The sequence below is a fragment of the Salmo salar genome, chromosome ssa03 (assembly GCF_905237065.1).
Source record: "Salmo salar chromosome ssa03, Ssal_v3.1, whole genome shotgun sequence".
Taxonomy (NCBI): Eukaryota; Metazoa; Chordata; class Actinopteri; order Salmoniformes; family Salmonidae; genus Salmo; species Salmo salar.
Window position 1 is genome coordinate 89,121,423 of NC_059444.1, and position 23,300 is coordinate 89,144,722.

Consider the following 23,300-nt stretch of genomic DNA (forward strand, 5'->3'; position numbering starts at 1 on the left):
ACCTATCTCAATCCCCTTTATCTACCTATCTCAATCCCCTTTCTCAACATATCTCAAGGCCATCATCAGTTATGCAGATCCTTATTGGAAATGCGTTAGCGCTGGGATAGAACAAAAGCCTGCTCACCCAGTAGTTCCCCATCACCGGACTTGGAGAGACCTGCCCTAGGAGGAATAGAAGCCAAAGACAAACATGGAACAGTAAATCACCTGTTCAAAAGTATACTTTATTTGGTATATACAGTACAATCCTCTCATTTGACAACAACACATACATACTTGAGGTATGACATCTTTCAAAACAACTCATATATATATATATATTCTGACAGACAGACACACACACACACTCAGTTTTACACTGACATTGATTCAGTCAGAGGCATACATACATAATCACAGTTCCTAGGGAGCTAACAAGGCCAAGGTGGTGTCCATGCAAACCCATCCTCAACATGGATCAAGCTAAGCTGAAATTGCAGCATAATAGCACAAGCTTTTTCACAATATACAGTAAAACACTGCATGCAAACCTCTTTGGCGTTGGTAAGATTGTGCTGTAATAAACTCACACACAAAAACAAACACAAAGCTGCCTTGATTGTCTGGGGTGTGGAATCTATGCCAATGTGACGTCTCACTGTCTCAACAGGGTAGTGTTTACTATGCACCAAACAGAAGGAAACTGACTGAAACAGGGACGGATACCAGAACAATAAGAAACAATTGTTTTTAGTTGCAAAACGTTTTGCTACGCTGTGCCCTAATGACTACAACCCAGCCTTCCTGCAGTTCATCTATCTCAGGGTGTGTCCTTGACCCTCAGGCCTTAGTGAACCCTGGACTGTGTATCTGTCTTTCAGTCTCCCTCACTTTTTGTCATCCATTCTCCTAGAGCAGGGATGGGCAACTCCATTCCCCTGGAGCAGGGATGGGCAACTCCATTCCCCTGGAGCAGGGATGGGCAACTCCATTCCCCTGGAGCAGGGATGGGCAACTCTATTCCCTTGGAGCATGAATGGGCAACTCCATTCCCCTGGAGCAGGGATGGGCAACTCCAGTCCCCTGGAGCAGGGATGGGCAACTCTATTCCCCTGGAGCAGGGATGTGCAACTCTATTCCCGTGAAGCAGGGATGTGCAACTCTATTCCCCTGGAGCAGGGATGTGCAACTCTATTCCCCTGGAGCATGAATGGGCAACTCGAGTCCCCTGGAGCAGGGAGGGGTAACTCCAGTCCCCTGGAGCAGGGATGGGCAACTCTATTCCCGTGGAGCAGGGATGAGCAACTCTATTCCCGTGAAGCAGGGATGGGCAACTATATTCCCCTGGAGCAGGGATGGGCAACAGTATTCCCCTGGAGCATGAATGGGCAACTCCATTCCCCTGGAGCAGGGATGGGTAACTCCATTCCCCTGGAGCAGGGATCGGCAACTCGATTCCCCTGGAGCAGGGATGGGCAACGCTATTCCCCTGGAGCAGGGATGGGCAACTCTATTCCCCTGGAGCAGGGAGGGGTAACTCCATTCCCCTGGAGCAGGGATGGGCAACTCTATTCCCCTGGAGCAGGGATGGGCAACTCCATTCCCCTGGAGCAGGGATGGGCAACTCCATTCCCCTGGAGCAGGGAGGGGTAACTCCATTCCCCTGGAGCAGGGAGGGGCAACTCCATTCCCCTGGAGCAGGGATGGGCAACTCTATTCCCGTGGAGCAGGGATGAGCAACTCTATTCCCGTGAAGCAGGGATGGGCAACTATATTCCCCTGGAGCAGGGATGGGCAACAGTATTCCCCTGGAGCATGAATGGGCAACTCCATTCCCCTGGAGCAGGGATGGGTAACTCCATTCCCCTGGAGCAGGGATCGGCAACTCTATTCCCCTGGAGCAGGGATGGGCAACTCCATTCCCCTGGAGCAGGGATGGGCAACTCTATTCCCCTGGAGCAGGGAGGGGTAACTCCAGTCCCCTGGAGCAGGGATGGGTAACTCTATTCCCCTGGAGCAGGGAGGGGAGCAGGGAGGGGTAACTCCATTCCCCTGGAGCAGGGATGGGCAACTCTATTCCCCTGGAGCAGGGATGGGTAACTCTATTCCCCTGGAGCAGGGATGGGTAACTCTATTCCCCTGGAGCAGGGAGGGGAGCAGGGAGGGGTAACTCCATTCCCCTGGAGCAGGGATGGGTAACTCCATTCCCCTGGAGCAGGTATGGGTAACTCCATTCCCCTGGAGTAGGGATGGGAAACTCCAATCAATCAGGCCCTCGAGGACTGGAGTTGCCCATCCCTGACCTGGAGTGTGTTTGACTGCGGGACTGCAAGTGTACCAATCCTTCTAGTACAGTAATGTTTCCGGCCACGCTTGACACCATAGGCTTCGCCTTGTTATACCATATTAACTACCAATGAAATAAGCTTTGTAATTACCATGTAATAACAGGGTCGTAAACATGTTTTGGAATTGTCACTACTTTTGGATTCCCTTTTTCATATGAATTAGAATTTGTATTTTTTTCAAATACTAATTTCAAACACTTAAATGGAAAAGCAGTGGAAGAGGACTGTAACTGGGTACATGTCTGGTATTAAATCATTACATTTGTTAATTCATTACAGTTACCAATAAGGCCTAAGTCACGTTCTGTTGCCATGATGATGTTTGTACAATCATTGAGAAGTCTACGTCCCAGTTGTAACTGTGGAGGGTTCTGTTCTCTCTGCAGTCTCCATTGCAGCTACTAGCTTTGCCTTGATGGGTATAGCTGTGCAGAGCACTCAGAAATCCCAGTTTATATCTAATGACATGAATGGGCAGAGCTGGGTGGTAAACCTACCAGGCAGGATCAATGAGTTAGCCAGTTGACCTGGGTAAACTCAACACTGAGAAATACACTAACAGTTGACCTGGGTAAACTCAACACTGAGAAATACACTAACAGTTGACCTGGATAAACTCAACACTGAGAAATACGGTAACAGTTGACCTGGGTAAACTCAACACTGAGAAATACGGTAACAGTTGACCTGGGTAAACTCAACACTGAGAAATACACTAACAGTTGACCTGGGTAAACTCAACACTGAGAAATACGGTAACAGTTGACCTGGGTAAACTCAACACTGAGAAATACAGTAACAGTTGATTGTCTTGATCAAGGGTGCATAAACTCAGGCCCTCGACATCCACAGTCCTGCTAGGTTAGTGTTTCTCCCTGGTACTTATGATCAACTAATGATTGGCTGACGTGTGCACACACCTAGTTTCCCAGCGACAAATCAATCTCTGGTTACAAGGCAAAGATGAAAAAACAGTCCTTTTCACACTACGGAGTAGAATCAGAACAGTATGGTTAGGATCAGAACGACGGTGTGACTAGGTTAAAGGAGTAGAATCAGAACAGTATGGTTAGGATCAGAACGACAGTGTGACTAGGTTAAAGGAGTAGAATCAGAACAGTATGGTTAGGATCAGAACGACGGTGTGACTAGGTTAAAGGAGTAGAACCAGAACAGTATGGTTAGGATCAGAACGACAGTGTGACTAGGTTAAAGGAGTAGAATCAGAACAGTATGGTTAGGATCAGAACGACAGTGTGACAAGGTTAAAGGAGTAGAATCAGAACAGTATGGTTAGGATCAGAACGACAGTGTGACTAGGTTAAAGGAGTAGAATCAGAACAGTATGGTTAGGATCAGAACGACAGTGTGACTAGGTTAAAGGAGTAGAATCAGAACAGTATGGTTAGGATCAGAACGACGGTGTGATTAGGTTAAAGGAGTAGAATCAGAACAGTATGGTTAGGATCAGAACGACGGTGTGACTAGGTTAAAGGAGTAGAACCAGAACAGTATGGTTAGGATCAGAACGACGGTGTGACTAGGTTAAAGGAGTAGAACCAGAACAGTATGGTTAGGATCAGAACGACGGTGTGACTAGGTTAAAGGAGTAGAATCAGAACAGTATGGTTAGGATCAGAACGACGGTGTGACTAGGTTAAAGGAGTAGAATCAGAACAGTATGGTTAGGATCAGAACGACGGCGTGACTAGGTTAAAGGAGTAGAACCAGAACAGTATGGTTAGGATCAGAACGACAGCGTGACTAGGTTAAAGGAGTAGAACCAGAACAGTATGGTTAGGATCAGAACGACGGCGTGACTAGGTTAAAGGAGTAGAACCAGAACAGTATGGTTAGGATCAGAACGACGGTGTGACTAGGTTAAAGGAGTAGAACCAGAACAGTATGGTTAGGATCAGAACGGCGGTGTGACTAGGTTAAAGGAGTAGAACCAGAACAGTATGGTTAGGATCAGAACGACGGTGTGACTAGGTTAAAGGAGTAGAATCAGAACAGTATGGTTAGGATCAGAACGACGGTGTGACTAGGTTAAAGGAGTAGAATCAGAACAGTATGGTTAGGATCAGAACGACGGTGTGACTAGGTTAAAGGAGTAGAATCAGAACAGTATGGTTAGGATCAGAACGACAGTGTGACTAGGTTAAAGGAGTAGAATCAGAACAGTATGGTTAGGATCAGAACGGCGGTGTGACTAGGTTAAAGGAGTAGAATCAGAACAGTATGGTTAGGATCAGAACGACGGTGTGACTAGGTTAAAGGAGTAGAACCAGAACAGTATGGTTAGGATCAGAACGGCGGTGTGACTAGGTTAAAGGAGTAGAACCAGAACAGTATGGTTAGGATCAGAACGACGGTGTGACTAGGTTAAAGGAGTAGAACCAGAACAGTATGGTTAGGATCAGAACGACAGTGTGACTAGGTTAAAGGAGTAGTCTGCTTTGAGGACTGAGACTTTGCACCATGATCTCTAGAGCATAAGGGAGGTAGTTGCAACTCATTGAAAGTAAGAGTCAAAAATGCAATTCCTGTTTCAAGTAAGTGTTTCTTATGAACTGGATATACACTATGTCCAAAATATATTATTAGACACTTAGCTCACTGGTTCTGCCTGGTGACCTGCCCCCTGATGGAGCCTCCCTAGCTCACTGGTTATGCCCGGTGACCTGCCCCCTGATGGAGCCTCTCTAGATCACTGGTTCTGCCTGGTGACCTGCCCCCTGATGGAGCCTCCCTAGCTCACTGGTTCTGCCTGGTGACCTGCCCCCTGATGGAGCCTCCCTAGCTCACTGGTTATGCCCGGTGACCTGCCCCCTGATGGAGCCTCTCTAGCTCACTGGTTCTGCCCGGTGACCTGCCCCCTGATGGAGCCTCCCTAGCTCACTGGTTCTGCCTGGTGACCAGCCCCCTGATGGAGCCTCCCTAGCTCACTGGTTCTGCCTGGTGACCTGCCCCCTGATGGAGCCTCCCTAGCTCACTGGTTATGCCTGGTGACCTGCCCCCTGATGGAGCCTCCCTAGCTCACTGGTTATGCCTGGTGACCTGCCCCCTGATGGAGCCTCCCTAGCTCACTGGTTATGCCTGGTGACCTGCCCCCTGATGGGGCCTCTCTAGCTCACTGGTTTTGCCTGGTGACCTGCTCACTGATGGGGCCTCTGACAGACAGACACGTTGGGTCAGAGGCAACAATCAGCATCAGGAGATGATATGAATGTTAAGTTCCCTTTCAGTCAGTTCACTACTATTAACACTACTAACACACAGCTATGGGGATTGTGCTGTTTCTCACTACCATCACATACTACTTAGCCTGTTAAGGTATAGGGGGCAGTATTTTCGATTTCGGATGAAAAGCATGCCCAGAGTAAACTGCCTAATACTCGGGCCCAGAGAAGTTTCTAAAACGGTTTTAATAATGTCTGTGAGTATAACAGAACTCATATGGCAGGCAAGAACCTGAGAAAAATCCAACCAGGGAGTGGGAAATCTGATGCTTGTAGTCTTTTCAAGTCATTGCCTATCTAACACAGAGTGACTTAGGGTTCATTTTGCACTTCCTAAGGCTTCCACTAGATGTCAACAGTCTTTAGAACCTTGTTTCAGGCTTTTGCAGTGAACAGAGAGCGAACAAGAAGGCCGGGAAGTTGGTGACTCAGAAAATGACATGAGTTCATTCACGTGATGAGGTAGCTGTGTTCCATAACGTTTTTCAAGACATTGGAATCGTCTGGTTGGAATATTATTGAAGTTTTATATTAAAAAGGCCCTAAAGATTGATGCTATACAACGTTTGACATGTTTCTACGAACGTAAATATAACTTTTTTTGACTTTTCGTCGTGAAATTTTCGGCGCGCTTCCTACATTTGGAGTAGCTTACTGAACGCGCAAACAACAAGGAGGTATTTGGACATAAATTATGGACTTCGAACAAAACAATATTTATTGTGGACCTGGGAAATCCTGGAAGTGCCTTCTGATGAAGATCATCAGGGAATATTTATAATGCTATTTATGATTTTAGATGACTCCAAAATGGCGGGTATCTGTATTGCCTGATGTATGTTTCTGAGCGCCGTACTCAGATTATTGCAAAGTGTGCTTTCCCCGTGAAGCTTTTTTTAATCTGTCACAGCGGTTGCATTCAGGAGATGTTTATCTATAATTCTTTGAATAACAGTTTAATATTTTATCAACGTTTATGATGAGTATTTTTGTAAATTGTTGTGCTGATTCACCGGCAGTTTTGGAGGAAAAATATTTTCTGAACATCACGCGCCAATGTAAAATGGTTTTTTTTGGATATAAATATGAACTTTATCGAACAAAACATACATGTATTGTGTAACATTGAGTCCTAGGAGTGTCATCTGATGAAGATCGTCAAAGGTTAGTGCTTAATTTTAGCTGTATTTATGGTTTTTGTGACCCCTCTCCTGCTTGGAAAATGGCTGTGTGGTTTTTCTTGTGTTGGCACTGTCCTAACATAATCTAACTTTATGCTTTCGCCGTAAAGCCTTTTTGAAATCGGGCAATGTGGTTGGATTAAGGAGAGGTTTATCTTTAAAATGGTGTAAAATAGTTGTATGTTTGAGAACTTTGAATTATGACATTTTGTTGTTTTGAATTTGGCGCTCTGATTTTTCACTGGCTGTTGAATAGTGTGAACCGCGGGTGGGACGGTAGCGTCCCACGTAGCCCTGAGAAGTTAGTAAAACCTCAGACACAAGGCATGTTATTTTCTAAACATCCTTTAGAAGTTACTTTGGCAGGATCTTTGTTTATGGGCGGTCACTGGTCATACCGAGTACCACTGCACAACTTCCCCAATCTTTGCCCCAAATTCAGCTCCTTACTTTCCTGAACTAAGTTTAGCACCCTAATAAAAAACTGCATATCAGAATATATCAAATATATATTTTGTGGCTCTCTGGATCAGAGCCTCTACTTGTCTTACAAGAGTATTACTATGCAATATACAAGCTGGACTTTAAAGTCCTTCGCTTCCCTCAATACTCCTCACCTTCATAAGTGTCTTTGGAGCAGAATCAAGTCAAACTACAAGAAACCCAAGAATACAAGTCATACATATCATTTACCTGTGAGCAGCTAGTTGAAACTGTCATCACAGTTCAAGGAATAGGATCCTGGGTGTGTTAATACAGCACTTGAACCATAAGGCACTTCTTACAGTACTTAGCAGTACAATGATAGGTCACTTATAATAGGCCACTTATGATAGGTTTTATAAATAGTACATTTAACTTGGCAAGTCAGTTAAGAACAAATTCTTATTTACAATGACAGCCTACCAGGGAAAGGTGGGTTAACTGCCTTGTTCAGGGGCAGAACGACAGTTTTTTACCTTGTCAGTTCGGGGATTCGATCCAGCAACCTTTCAGTTACTGGCCCAACACTCTAACCACTAGGTCACTTATAATAGGTCAATTATGATGTCACTTATGATAGGTGACTTATGATAAGTGACTTATGATAGGTTAATTATGATAAGTCACTTATGATAGGTCAATTATGATAGGTCACTTATGATAGGTCACTTATGATAGGTCAATTATGATAAGTCACTTATGATAGGTCACTTATGATAGGTCACTTATAATAGCTCAGTTATGATAGGTCAATTTTGATAAGTCACTTATGATAGGTCAATTATGATAGGTGACTTATGATAGGTCACTGATAGGTGTGCTTTGGCACTAAGGATACAGGTTATTCCATTGTGCTAATGTTAGGTTTCTTTGGTAATATGGATGAACGGTCATAAACATAGTAATACCTTATTAAGATTCATTATCAATTAAAAGTCTGGGGATATAAGTGGAGTCCTTTCCACTATTTCAGTCAAGAGACGCTCTCTCTCTCTCTCTAAAGTAAGGCTCTCTTTCCCACTGCCACTCTCCTCTCTTCGTCCCTCGATTCTCAAACCCCTCTCTCAAATCGTATCCTCTTCCACCTCCTCCATGTCTTCCTGTTGTGGGAGGAGTCTGTAGTGGTCGAGGCCCAGTGGTAGGAAGCTAGCCCTGGGTCGGCCATCATCCTCCACCGAAGGGGTATGCTGGGAGTAGGAGTCCAGGGCATCGCTGGAGTTGCACTTGATGTACCTCTCTCGGTCTATCTCTTGGCCCGCGAGCTCCCCCTCGGGGCCCATGCCACGGTTCTTCAGCCAGGAGTGGAAGTAGCCAACAGGGACAGGCAGGGTGGCAGCCAGGATCAGCATGGCCAACATAGCAAGGGCCCAGCCTGGGTACTCCAGAGTTGTCTCCGATGCCTGGAGAGGAAGACATACATTCTAAGGGTTCCAAAAGGCTTTCCCCATAGGAGAACCCTTTCTGGTTCCAGGTAGAACCCTTTTTGGTTCCAGGTAGAACTCTAAGATTCCATGTAGAACCCTCTGTGTTAAGGGTTCTGCATTGAACTCAAAAGGGTTCTTCTAGAGGCAAAAGAAATGCACACCTATTTTGGTGAGGTGCTGGCCAGCGGAGTAGAACACTTGAACAATGTATAATAATTAATAACCTAATAACCAAGGTTTGGACAGACAAGCTGTCTTCATCAGGGTATAATGACAAATACTGCAGGGTGACATGATCTTTTTCAAGGACAGTCTCGCAAAAAATAAGCATTCTTGCGTTCTAACTACCCGCTATTCAAAGTGCTGTGAACAAATTAAGGGAATCGTTCACAAACATTGGCACATTCTAAGATCCGATGACAGTATCGGTAATGTGTTTTCGGACCTTCCCTTGGTCGTATTCTGGCGGGGCAGAAACCTCAGAGATCAATTGGTACACTCTGTTTTACCACCCTAAGATATCCCTGCACAACGTGTATTTGCGCCCCTACTGGATGGAAACTACAAGTGTAATGGCTGTGCTCAATGTAATGGCACTTCTAAATGTAGATCCTTCAAACACCCCCAAACAGGGACACAGATCCCAATCAAAGGTGTTATCACGTGCTCCACTAAGGCAGTTATTTATCTTATAACTTGTCCTTGTGGTAAAAATTATGTGGGTAAAACAAAGCGTGAATTAAAAGCATGAATCTCGGAGAATCTGTAACGACTGTCGTAGAGAGGGGACCAAAGCGCAGCGTGTTGATTGCTCATGATGAATATTTATTATAACTCAAAACACTACAGGAAAAAATAACAAAAAGGGAAAACGAAAGCGCACAGTTCTCTCAGGTACATAAACTACACAGAAGACAACTACCCACAAACACAGGTGGGATAAAACCCTACTTAAGTATGATCTCCAATTAGAGACAACGAGGACCAGCTGCCTCTAATTGGAGATCATCCCAAAAAAACACAACATAGAAATAGAAAAACTAGAACCTAAACATAGATATACAAAACATAGAAAAACACATAACACCCCCTGTCACGCCCTGACCAACTCTACCATAGAAAATAACATCTTACTATGGTCAGGACGTGACAGCATCGTAGCACCATTAGGTGCAAAAACTTGACTTACCCAGTTACAGCCCACTTTTTGGAAGCAAACCACTTGATTTAGTCTCTACGTTATACTGGCATCGAACAGGAGAGGGGGTGACCTCGACAATTTATTGTTAAAACAAAAGGCTTTAATTTAAAGACCCTTGCTCCCTTCGGTCTCAATGTAGACTTTGATCTGAAGCCATTCTTGTGATTATTGTGATTTTGCTGTGGAAATGTTGTAGGCTTATGTAGCCAGATTGCATCTATGATCGTATGCTATCCATTCATGTTTTTGGTATGTTATTTTTATATCTGAGAATTAACCAATGATATCAGGCCACACCCGGCTATGATTACAGACACCTGTGTGTGTCCTTTGACACTATATAAACTAGTCACCCTGCAGTGTTGAAGACAGCTTGTCTGTCCAAACGTTGGTTATTAGGTTATTCAATTATTGCATCTGAGCTCCTACAGTGTGCAGCACTCAAAAGGGTTCTACCTGGAACCAAAAGTGTTCTACCTGGAACCAAAAAGGGTTTTTCAAAGGGTTCTCCAATGGGACAGTCAAATAACCCTTTTAGGTTCTAGATAGCACCTTGTATAGGTTGATGAGAGCGAAAGAGAGAGAAAAGAAAGAAAGAAAGAAAGAAAGAAAGAAGGAAGGAAAGAGGGAGGGAGGGGAGGTATAAGAAGAGAGTGAAAAAAGAAGGTGAGTGTAATCAAGCAATTGTGAGAATAATGTACTTCAAGGAAGTTAGGAAGGTCAAAAGGAAGGAAGGAAAGGAAGCCCTCCATCTAGCCAGCCAGGAACAGGGACCAGGGCCATTGTATGGGGTATCTCACCGTGGTGTGGTTCCAGGCTGTGTAGGTCGGTCGTTTGAAGACCATTCGCAGTAGACTTGCCGCCAGCAGGCCCACCATAGCAAACAGACACACGTACTTCCACAGGTACTTATACAGCACCGGGGGGCGCCATTTCAGCATGATCTCAATGTCATCCAAGAAGCTAGGGAGGAGAGGAGATGCTAGATGTGTCCTCATCACAGATGCTGAATCTCAAACCAACCCCTATAGCCTCTAGCCCGCTAGACTCTTGTGGAGATGTTAGAGGATTAGATAGCTGTCCACAATATGGCAACAATTCCACCCAGCCTATCAGAGGCTTGATTGTATTTCAGATATCTCTGAACCTGATTTAGCTTTGAGACATTTTGCAGATGTCTTCAATACTATTGTGGATAATCATGTTCCCTTCAGAAAATGAAGGGTTAAAGGTAAATCGAATGCCTGGTACACTCCGGAAGTTGCAGAACTCATTCATAAAACAGTTGATGCTTGGGTCGAGGCCAGGAACACATGATTAGGCCTGGACTGGGAAGTTTTTAAGCAACTGAGGAATCATTGTCTAAGACAAATCAAAAAGGCTAAATCTGATCACTATGTAAGTTGTCCTCGATAGGGCTGAGCTCTGATGCCTGTTCATGGTTTCGTGATTATCTTAGTGACAGAACTCAGTGACAGAACTCAGGCCATCATAATTGCTGGGGTTAAATCTGAATGTCTTGAAGTACATAAAGGTGTACCACAGGGGTTGATTTTGGGACATGTTCTCTTCACTACTTATATAAACACCATTGGTCAATCTGTAAAAAAAATGTAAACTTCATCTATATGCGGATGAGAAGAATTTGTTCGTAACTGACTTGCCTAGTTAAATAAAGGTAAAAAAAAGTTTTATTCTTTTTAATTATGTATGCTAATGCCCCAACTGTTAATCTGGCTGTGTTAAAACTACAGTCAGATTTTATAGCTATGCAGGAATACCTTGCTAATTTAAAACTTGTGCTTAATATGGGAAAAACGAAATACATGTTGTTTCCAAACTCTCGTAAGAATGTTTGAGATGAACTACATGTTCACTCATTAGATCGAACGTGCTCCCCCATATGAAGGAAAAGCAGCCAACAAGTGCTCAGCATATGTGGGAACTCCTTTAAGACTGTTGGAAAAGCATTCCTCATGAAGCTGGTTGAGAGAATGCCAAGAGTGTGCAAAGCTATCATCAAGGCAAAGGGTGGCTACTTTGAAGAAACTAAAATCTAAAATACATTTTCATTTGTTTAACTCTTTTTTGGTTACTACATGATTCCATATGTGTTATTTCATAGTTTTGATGTCTTCACTATTATTCTACAATGTAGAAAATAGTAAAATAAAGAAAAACCCTTGAATGAGTGGGTATGTTGGGCACATTTGTAAAAGAGACATAGGTCTCAATATGTCTTCCCTATTAAAACAAAGTTTCAATAGAAAAATAAATACAAATGGTTGAAAATCTACAGGTTAGGACAAGAGGATTCTAATATCCCATAAGTCGTTGCATAAATGCAGAAAAAATCTAAACAATGGGACTAGCAATGTGAGAGAAAATGACTGGAAGTGGATGTTAGCATTGCAGAAAGTTTCAGCTAACTACTCAGCAAGTACATAACTGTTTTTCTCTCATTCTATTCATTTAAATGAGTTTAAAATGACAGCCACTACAGCTACTTTATTACTTAATGTCTTGACCGCTAGTCACATTTACAATACTAATCCTGTAGAATCAGCAACGGTGCTGGACCAATGAATTTGTTTATTTTAGAACGCTTCGCATGGAATTATTACATTGTCCTAACCTGTGTATTTTTTACCTAGATCAGAGGTCAGGCTAAACTACCACCTATCCAATCCTCTCAGATCTACACAAGTGCCTAGGGCCCAGGGCTATGGGGTTGATATGGGATTGGAAAGGTAGACTGGAAGTAAAGTTAAGACAGTCCCCCTTTCGACAACAAAGTTGTTATACCATAGTGTGTTAAATTTTATAACATAATCGCATTGGAAAACATGACAATTCAATGTGTAATTGCACAAACTACCACTAGGTGTCAGAGTTGTAAGTACTATGTAACAATCTGTTCCTACACTGTACAACACCATACATACACAGAAATCATTTCCATCATATGGTATGAAAGTCCCGCCTACTTTCTGGATCATGTCCCACTCTGTTTTTGAATGGCCTTCAAGATTATATTATCAAATTCATCAAAACGCGGTCATTTAAAATGTATGTAATCTAATATTTGTATGATGGGTTAATTTACTTCTACCCAGTGCCATCCATGAAGGTTTTCAATTACAAAAAAGAAAACGCAATCAAAAACCTTCATGAAAGGCAACAGTTAGAAGTAAATTAAACCATGAATAGAAATATCATTTTACATACACTAAGTATACAAAACATTAGGAACACTTTCGTATTGAGTTACACCCCCTTTTGCCCTCAGAACAGCCTCATTTCATTGGGGCATGGAGTCTACAAGGTGTCAAAAGCGTTCCACAGGAATGCTGGCCAATGTTGACTCCAATGCTTCCTACAGTTGTGTCAAGTTGGCTGGATGTCCTTTGGGTGGTAGACCATTCTTTATACATCTGGGAAACTGTTGAGCGTGAAAAACCCAGCAGCGTTTCAGTTCTTGACACACTCAAACCGGTGTCTATTACATCTATTACCATACCCCGTTCAAAGGCACTTACAGTAAATATTTTATCTTGCCCAGTCACCCTCTGAATGGAACACATACACAATTCAGGTCTCAATTGTATCAAGGCTTAAACAGCCTACTTTAACCTGTCTCCTCCTCTTCATCTACACTGATTGAAGTGGATTTAACAAGTGACATCAATAAGGGATTATAGCTTTCACCTGGATTCACCTGGTCAGTCTGTCATGTAAAGAGCAGGTATTGTTGTTTTGCACACTCAGTATATATCTTAAATGGCTGCGTTTTGATGAATTTGATTTTATAATCTTGAAGCCCAATTCAAAAACAGCTTGGGACATGATCCAGGAAGTAGGCAGGATCATACCGTATTACGGAGGGACATCACAAATATTTGTTGTAATTAATTCAATGTGACATAGAAAAGAAAACATGAATAAATTATCCAAAGAAAGGAGTACTGTACATCACTGGTATCATACGAATACATTGGTATTATACTAATACACTGGTATTATACGAATACATTGGTATTATACTAATACACTGGTATTATACGAATACATTGGTATTATACTAATACACTGGTATTATACGAATACATTGGTATTATACGAATACACTGGTATTATACTAATACACTGGTATTATACTAATACATTGGTATTGTAATAATACACTGGTATTATACGAATACATTGGTATTATACGAATACACTGGTATTATACGAATACACTGGTATTATACGAATACACTGGTATTATACTAATACATTGGTATTATACTAATACACTGGTATTATACGAATACATTGGTATTATACGAATACACTGGTATTATACTAATACACTGGTATTATACTAATACATTGGTATTGTAATAATACATTGGTATTGATAAACCCATTTGGAGGTCTTACCGGTCAGCTCCGTACACCCAGGCCACAGCGAATGTCTCAAAGACCACCACGATGATCAGGGGCAGGGTGGCAGAGTAGTCATCGAACATCGTCACAAAGTAGTTCCCCGAGCGCTGGGTAAACAAAAGTCCGATCACAAAGCCCAGAGCACAGCTGCACACTGAATCATAATGACAAAGAACACAGCTTTTTAGTGACTCACTGAACCATAATGACAAAGCACACAGCTATTTAGTGACACACTGAACCATGATGACAAAGAACACAGCTTTTTAGTGACACACTGAATCATAATGACAAAGAACACAGCTTTTTAGTGACTCACTGAACCATAATGACAAAGCACACAGCTATTTAGTGACACACTGAACCATAATGACAAAGAACACAGCTATTTAGTGACACACTGAACCATAATGACAAAGAACACAGCTATTTAGTGACACACTGAACCATAATGACAAAGAACACAGCTATTTAGTGACTCACTGAACCATAATGACAAAGAACACAGCTATTTAGTGACACACTGAACCATAATGACAAAGAACACAGCTATTTAGTGACACACTGAACCATAATGACAAAGAACACAGCTATTTAGTGACTCACTGAATCATAATGACAAAGAACACAGCTATTTAGTGACTCACTGAACCATAATGACAAAGAACACAGCTATTTAGTGACACACTGAACCATAATGACAAAGAACACAGCTATTTAGTGACACACTGAACCATAATGACAAAGAACACAGCTATTTAGTGACACACTGAACCATAATGACAAAGAACACAGCTATTTAGTGACTCACTGAACCATAATGACAAAGAACACAGCTATTTAGTGACTCACGGACTAAATGTTTCAAAGACAGACAAAGAGCACAACTACAAACTAAAACACCAAAAAATATAACAAGTACATTGAGTGTGTGTGTGCATTGAGTGTGTGTGTGCATTGAGTGTGTGTGTGTGCACGTGGGTGCATTTGTGTATTGGTGCATTGGTGTGTGTGAATATGTGTATATTACCAGTGAGCATGGTCCGGTGGCGTCCCAGCAGGCTGAAGTTGTCCATGAGGGGGGTGAGGATCCCCTGCATGGTGCCGAACATGGTGCTCATGCCCAGGTTGAGCAGCATGAGGAAGAAGAGCGTGGACCAGAAGGGGCTGGCAGGGAACTGGGCCATGGCCTCTGTGAAGGCAATAAACGCCAGGCCCGTCCCTTCCACACCCTGGGGGTTAGAGAGAGAGGGACAAACACTTTATTTTATGTGGAATATGTTGATATTTGTAACCTGTATTCTATGTGGAATATGATGATATTTGTAACCTGTATTCTATGTGGAGTATGTTGATATTTGTAACCTGTATTCTATGTGGAATATGATGATATTTGTAACCTGTATTCTATGTGGAATATGATGATATTTGTAACCTGTATTCTATATGGAGTATGTTGATATTTGAAACCTGTATTCTATGTGGAATATGTTGATATTTGTAAACTGTATTCTATATGGAATATGTTGATATTTGCAACCTGCCTTTCTCAATAAAGTATTAAAATTAAGAGGGTTTGAGCGAGATTTGGGTTAGAGAGGGGTTAGATATGGGTTAGAGATGGGTTAGAGAATTTGTTAAAGATGGGTTAGAGAGGGGTTAGAGATGGGTTAGAGAGGGGTTAGAGATGGGTTAGAGAGGGGTTAGATATGGGTTAGAGAGGGGTTAGAGATGGGTTAGAGAGGGGTTAGATATGGGTTAGAGAATTTGTTAGAGATGGGTTAGAGATGGGTTAGAGAGGGGTTAGATATGGGTTAGAGAATTTGTTAGAGATGGGTTAGATATGGGTTAGAGAAGGGTTAGATAAGGGTTAGAGAATTTGTTAGAGATGGGTTACAGAGGGGTTAGATATGGGTTATAGAGGGGTTAGATATGGGTTACAGAGGGGTTAGAGAAGGTTAGATATGGGTTAGAGAGGGGTTAGATATGGGTTAGAGAGGGGTTAGAGAGGGCTAGATATGGGTTAGAGAGGGGTTAGAGATGGGTTAGAGAGGGGTTAGAGAGGGTTAGAGAGGGGTTGGATATGGGTTAGATATGGGTTAGAGAGGGGTTCGATATGGGTTAGAGAGGGGTTAGAGACGGGTTAGATATGGGTTAGATATGGGTTAGAGAGGGGTTAGATATGGGTTAGAGAGGGGTTAGATATGGGTTAGAGACGGGTTAGATATGGGTTAGGTATGGATTAGAGAGGGGGGGTTAAAAATGGAATAGAGAAAGGGAGATAATGAGGGAGGGGGAAGGGAGGGGGAGAGAACATGGGAGGGAGGGAGAGAACGCGGGGAACGAGGGAACGAACAAAGGAGAGAACGAGGGAGGGAGAGAACGAGGGAGAGAAGAACGTGGGAGGGAGGGAGAGAACGAGGGAGGGAGAGAACGAGGGAGGGAACGCGGGAGGGAGGGATAGCGAACAAGGGAGCGAGAGAACAAGGGAAGGAAGAAGGGATGGAGGGGGGGGAAATGAGGGAGAGAATGAGAGAGGGAGGGAGAGAATGAGGGAGGGGGGGCAAGGTGTTAACAGGAGGTTGTAAGGGGTAAAGAAAGAGAGGGAATACAAGGCAGGGGAAACAGTTAGAGGGAGGTAAAGACAGCTCCTTATAAATAACTTTGTGCCTACATTACAAAGGACTCCTTTCTCCATTATTTCTGAAAATAGGATTTGAACCACAAACCCCCTAAAACCTAATCTAACCCTCACCTTGCTCATCTCCTCATCCAGGTCACAGTCTGTGACCACAAACCCCCTAAAACCTAATCTAACCCTCACCTTGCTCATCTCCTCATCCAGGTCACAGTCTGTGACCACAAACCCCCTAAAACCTAATCTAACCCTCACCTTGCTCATCTCCTCATCCAGGTCACAGTCTGTGACCACAAACCCCCTAAAACCTAATCTAACCCTCACCTTGCTCATCTCCTCATCCAGGTCACAGTCTGTGACCACAAACCCCCTAAAACCTAATCTAACCCTCACCTTGCTCATCTCCTCATCCAGGTCACAGTCGGTGATGTTTGTTCCCACCTGGGAGCCGTAGTGATGGTACCACTCTCTGTAGTCAGGTATGGTGACGGAGGCAGGATCAGACATGTTGAACCACGGCCACCAGTGATGGTTGCTTCCATGTGTGGCCATGTCGTTTAACAGGCCCATATTTCTGAAGGGTGGGAGGTGACGTAGCCTGAGCTTAGAATTATAAGGTTCCTTCTGTAAAAAGTTGATTCTGAGATAATTGGCTTTAAAGTTACCAACCCTTATTGTTTTGAATGGTGTGAGCAATTTCTATCTCATATCCTTATTCACTTAACAACATGAATTGGGGTACCTAGAGTACTATATAGGTAGAGAACATTGAACAGAACAAGAAAATGTCCAGAACTCAATTTGGGCAAAATTGCAGATAGAACATGATAATTCCAAGCTCTCAATATCGCAATTCCCTTCAGGTACACCGCTAATACTTTATTTGAAGGTATGCTTACACTCTGAAAAAAAGGTTCCAAAAAGGTTATTCAGATGGACCCATAGGAGAACCTTTTTGGTTCCAGGTAGAACCCTTTTTGGTTCCATGTAGAACCTTCTGTAGAAACTGGAACCAAAAATAGTTCTTCAAAGGGTTCTCCTATGTGGACAGTTGAAGAACCCTTTAAGGTTCTAAATAGCACCTTTCTTTCTAAGAGTGTACATATAGACATGTCTTGGATATGTTTCCATAATATTGACATGCTTTATAAAGGGATAGTTCATCCGAAATAACAAAATGACATTTTGCTTTCATTAACCTGTAAGCAGTCTATGGACAACGCAAGACAGCAATCCATGCTTTGGTTTAGTTTAACTGGCCAATGGTCTCCAAATGGCATTTTTATTAGCATTTTTCACACTTTATATTCAAATCCTGTTAAAGTAACTTCATTGAGCTACACTGGCGTTTCCCAACCCCGTTCCTCCAACAGTACACATTTTTGTTGTGGCCCCGGACATATACACCTGATTCTACTTCAACAAGAAGTTGAATTAGTTTTTTTTTGTCCGGGGCTACAACAAAAATGTGTGTTGTTTGGGGTACTGGAGGACTGGAGTTGGGAAACACTGAGCTACACAATCAATTGTCGACAGTTTAGATGATCTGGACACGAAGCGTGAAAAATGTTAATACAGGAGATATAGACTTGCATTGGTTTTGTGGCACAAATGCTAAAAAGTTAGCATTTGGAGACAGTGACCAGGCAAACAAAACCAAAGCATGAATAGCTGTCTTACCCCATCCATAGACTGCTTACAGATGAACCTTCTACTGCAGTGGGCTAAATCAAGGTCACACAAAATGTTTCTTAGTCTTAAACAAATTTAGTTTGAAACAAAAGTATACACCTCACACACATGGTTATGGGCTTTAACAAGAAGACACCTGTACCATGTCACATATAGAGTTGAAATGTATTCAGTTTTGAGTTTGTATCCCAATATTACACTTTATATATATCACAGAAGACAGAAATATAACAAAACCGTTGACATAGAAACACCAGATTCTCTGCAGGTTTAAAAAATATTATGTTTATAAATTATGAAATTATGAAAAATATAAATAACATTCCACCCATGAGGCCACTTGGTCATTTGACTGCAGGAAAGTCTATGGAAAGCGATGTGATTTTGTAAATTGGGTGAACTATCCCTTTAAAGGAAAGGAGATTCAACGCTATTGAGACACACACGCAAAGACATTTTAAATAAGAGGGCCTTACCGCATTGAAGGGAGTTATCCCTTTAAACTGGGCTGAAACCTTCCCCAGCATGAGTCAAGCAGTGTAACATCAACAGAACCATGAGATGTGCAGCAGACATTACACATACCTTCTCAGTTCCATGGTCTACAAACAGTCTCTCTCTCGCTCTCTCTCTCTTTCACTGTCTCTATCTCTCAATTCAATTCAATTCGCTTCATTGGCATGACGTAACAATGCACATATTGCCAAAGCTTATTTTGGATATTTACAATATAAAAAATAAAAATGAGAATCAAAATTGTCAACGGACAACAATCTCTCTCTCTAACGCTCTCTCTCTCTCTCGCTCTCTTTCACTGTCTCTCTCTCTCTCTCTCTCTCTCTCTCTCTCTCTCTCTCTCACTCTCACTCACTCTCACACACTCACAATCCCCCCTTGACTCCATACTTACTGGGTGATGCAGTTCAGGACAATGTTCTTGGCCCTGAAGCCCAGCACTACGAACACCACCAGTGATGCGAGCACTGAGGTCATGAAGTTGATGCAGGAGACCATGAGAGCGTCACGGTGACAGTTGTTGTGGATGGGGTTGTAGGAAGAGTAGGCAATCACAGAGCCGTAGCCCAGGCCCAGGGCAAAGAACACCTGTGTGGCTGCCTGCCGCCACACCTGCACCTCAGCCCAAATTTCTATCTGAGACAGAGAGAGAGAGAGAGAGAGAGAGAGAGAGAGAAGGAGAGAGAGAGAGAGAGAGAGAGAGAGAGAGTGACAGCATAAGACTAAATTCTATTCTATTTATATTCTGTCAATTCAGGAAGTGAATAGAAATTCCGGTCCTCTCTGGTCCACTTCTCCAGAGTGCTTAATTCTTGTTTTTAAGCATCTTTGTACATCTTTGAGATTCTACTTGTAATTAAAAGTGCAAAATCAATTAAATATATTATTATTATTGTTATTATTGTACTTACTTTAGGGTAGAACATGTAGGCAATTCCCTCCATGGCTCCATCCAGCATCAAGCCTCTGACGAGGAAAATGAACAGCACAGCATAGGGGAAGACTGAGGAGAAATACATCACCTATGGAGAAGAGAATTACAATTCGAATTAGGAACCATCAGTCCTATTAATGTAGATTGTAAAATATGTCTATGGATTTGGGAGAGGTTGTATTTCTCCAGCCCCATTCCTCAGCTGTATACCAGGACAGGTGGTGGGGTTGCCGTTTTGTTGTTTTTCCAATTCCAGAATGTATCTTTAACTTTACCTATAGGTAGATATAGGGCTGGGTTCATGGGCACAGACTAAGTACCATAAGATATTGGATTAAATCAATATTTATCAAAAGACATTCTACATTCTCTTTTAAAAACTATACATGAAAAAAAACATTTAACAAGACAAGGTCAACGAAGGAGGACATTAACATTAAACAATTTAAAAGTAACATTTGCCAAAAACAGAATTCAGCCGCTTTCTTTCACAGCTAGCGTGTTAACTACTAGCCTACCATAATCATGGTTAGTGGTTGCCGGGGGCGACACTACTGAGGGTCAAGGCAGGTGGTGACCAGTTATACTGTTTGTAACATGCTATATGTTGTAAAAAAGATGAACTGAGAGTGTCCTTACCTTGGCAGAGGACTTGATGCCTTTGATCATGGCTAGACAGACGATGGCCCAGGCAGCCAGCAGACAGCCCGTCATGATGGGGTTAAACTCACCAGACTCATCGATGGAGTCTGTGATGTCTAGAGCCTTCCGGAACCAGAAGTATGAGGTTGGGGAGCTACTTGAGCATTCCTTTACTGAAAGACAGAGAGACAGAGAGAGAGAGAGAGAGAGAGAGAGAGAGAGAGAGAGAGAGAGAGAGAGAGAGAGAGAGATTTATAGTTTACATACACAAACCCTGCTCTTGTAGAATACAATGTGTCCATTACACATCTAAACACAAATAAGGAGAAGCATGATATGAACCGCACACACACGCATGCACATGCACACACACCACACACACACACACACACCACACACACACACTGTACAACTAACTTTGTGGGGACAAAATACTACCGTAATTTCCGGACTATTAAGCGCACCTGAATATACGCCGCACCCACTGAATTAAAAAAATATATTATTTTGAACATAAATAAGCCGCACATGTCTATAAGCCGCAGGTGCCTACCGGTACATTGAAACAAATGAACTTTACACAGGCTTTAACGAAAATAAATAGGCTTTAATGAAACACGGCTTGTAACAAAAATAAATAGGCTTTAACGAAACACGGCTTGTAACAAAAAATTAAAAATTTGCAGTAAGCTTTAGTTGTCTTTTTGCACTGAGTCAATTCCTCACGCTGCTGTTTCTAACGTCTTATCATCGACTCATTAAGACCAAGCTCCCGTGCAGCAGCTCTATTTCCTTTTCCAACAGCCAGATCAATCGCCTTCAACTTGAAAGCTGCATCATATGCATTTCTCCGTGTCTTTGCTATGATGAGGGTGACAAAATTACTACCGTAATCAGAATGATGGGAAGTTTGAGAGCGCTCGATTTAATCTAAACAGTAAACAAAAAAGTTGTTTGACCTTAACCCGTTCGGCAATTTCATTGGTCTAATGAAAGCTTTATGCCGCCAAAAAACTGAGCACGTCACAGAATGTGTTTTAAAAAAATAAAAACTAATTGAAAGCGGGAAAAATCCATATATTAGCCGCGTCATTGTTTAAGCCGCGAGGTTCAAAGCTGGGAAAAAAGTTGCGGCTTATAGTCCGGAATTTACGGTACACTACACACACACACACACACACACACAGCTAGTGAATACCAGTGTTATTGGTGGTCATGTTGATGGGACACTGCTCCCAGGGTAGAGGATACTGGAAGGAGTTGCCCATGTAGAAGAGACTCCATGCGATGATGACATTATAGTAGAGAGCCACAAAGAAACACACCTGAGGAAGGAAGACAAGGGTTAATGCAGTATTTAACATGCTAGCTGCACCTGTAGACTTCCAGTCATTGCAAATCAAATCAAACTTTATTTGTCACATGCGCAAAATACAACAAGTACCGTGAAATGCTTACTTACAAGCCCTTAACCAACAGTCCAGTTCAAGAAGAGTTAAGTAAATATTTACCAAATAAACTAAAGTAAAACATTTTTTAAAATAAAAGTAACACAATAAAATAACAATAATGAGGCTATATACAGGGGGTACCGGTACTGAGTCAGTGTGGGGGGTACAGGTTAGTTGAGGTAATTTGTACATGTAGGTGGGGGTGAAGTGACTATGCATATAATAAAACTGCAAGTAGAAGCAGTTAGCAGCGCAGTTAACAATGGCTCGCAAAACTAAATGAAACTTCCTTCAAACTGCATGCAGGGATATCGAATCACAAAGTTCTCTGACTCTGGGTAAGTAATTGCTAAAATATCACACTATCCCTTTAAATATTGTTATAGCAGCTCCCTGACACCAGCACTGACAGAATGAGTATGAATAGGGTGTCAGTGTTAAGCAATAGGGTGACGCTGGGCCAATTGTGCGCCGCCCCATAGGTATCCCGGTCGCTGCCAGCTGTGGCAGAGCCTGTACTCGAACCCAGAATCTCTAGTGGCACAGCTAGCACTGTAATGCAGTGTCTTAGAGCACTGCGCCACTCAGGAGGCCCTAGGGTGTCAGTGTTAACCAATTGGGTGTCAGTGCATAAGTCATACCAACACAGGGGAGAGAGGAGTGTGCAACTACTTCTCACACATTACAAAGAGATCGTTCCCCTAACCACACACACCCACAGACAGAACACACACACACACACACACACAAACCTCTAGCCTTCTCGAGCCACACAGGTGTACGAGTCAGTTTGTTTTGTATCTCTGTTTACCAGACATGAGGTGACTAAAAAGTTAATTCAGACAAATGTTGATAATGGAGTGATCTCTCACTCTAACTATGCTGTTTATATGACCTCCTGCATGGTTAAACCAAGTTGACTGATTCTGACTGCTAGACTACACCAGTCTACTTCTGCAAGCTGTTCTGCTGTTCTTCTTTGCCTCAGGGCTTAAGGTCAGGTTCCAAACACGTCCACAGTCATTGGTGCAGGACCTGTTAACAACACTAGGAGCCATATTCACACTGTTGACTGATATTATGCATATTTATGCATATTCAAATATACATTCTACATGCACGGAGCTGTTTTTAA

General features: G+C 42.5%; 1 protein-coding gene and 1 long non-coding RNA gene across 2 annotated transcripts in view; both read right to left on the reverse strand.

Annotated features, from left to right (window-relative positions):
- Positions 1-206: 206 nt before the first annotated feature.
- Positions 207-5,896, reverse strand: LOC106601979 (uncharacterized). Its single transcript, XR_006769273.1, has 2 exons — positions 5,062-5,896; positions 207-4,967 (listed from the first exon to the last, which is right to left on the reverse strand). It is a non-coding gene; the product is annotated as an uncharacterized lncRNA (long non-coding RNA).
- Positions 5,897-7,082: 1,186 nt separating this feature from the next.
- The window catches only part of LOC106601978 (sodium-dependent neutral amino acid transporter B(0)AT2), a 28,499-nt gene continuing 12,281 nt past the window's right edge, over positions 7,083-23,300 (reverse strand). The window contains exons 4-12 of the mRNA XM_045715724.1: positions 21,913-22,039; positions 20,712-20,887; positions 20,050-20,160; positions 19,533-19,774; positions 17,324-17,504; positions 15,323-15,524; positions 14,287-14,446; positions 10,662-10,824; positions 7,083-8,636 (exon numbers count right to left, since the gene is read on the reverse strand). Coding sequence (XP_045571680.1) covers positions 8,301-8,636; positions 10,662-10,824; positions 14,287-14,446; positions 15,323-15,524; positions 17,324-17,504; positions 19,533-19,774; positions 20,050-20,160; positions 20,712-20,887; positions 21,913-22,039 — 1,698 coding nt within the window. The 3' untranslated portion in view covers positions 7,083-8,300. The remainder of the gene's footprint in view (positions 8,637-10,661; positions 10,825-14,286; positions 14,447-15,322; positions 15,525-17,323; positions 17,505-19,532; positions 19,775-20,049; positions 20,161-20,711; positions 20,888-21,912; positions 22,040-23,300) is intronic.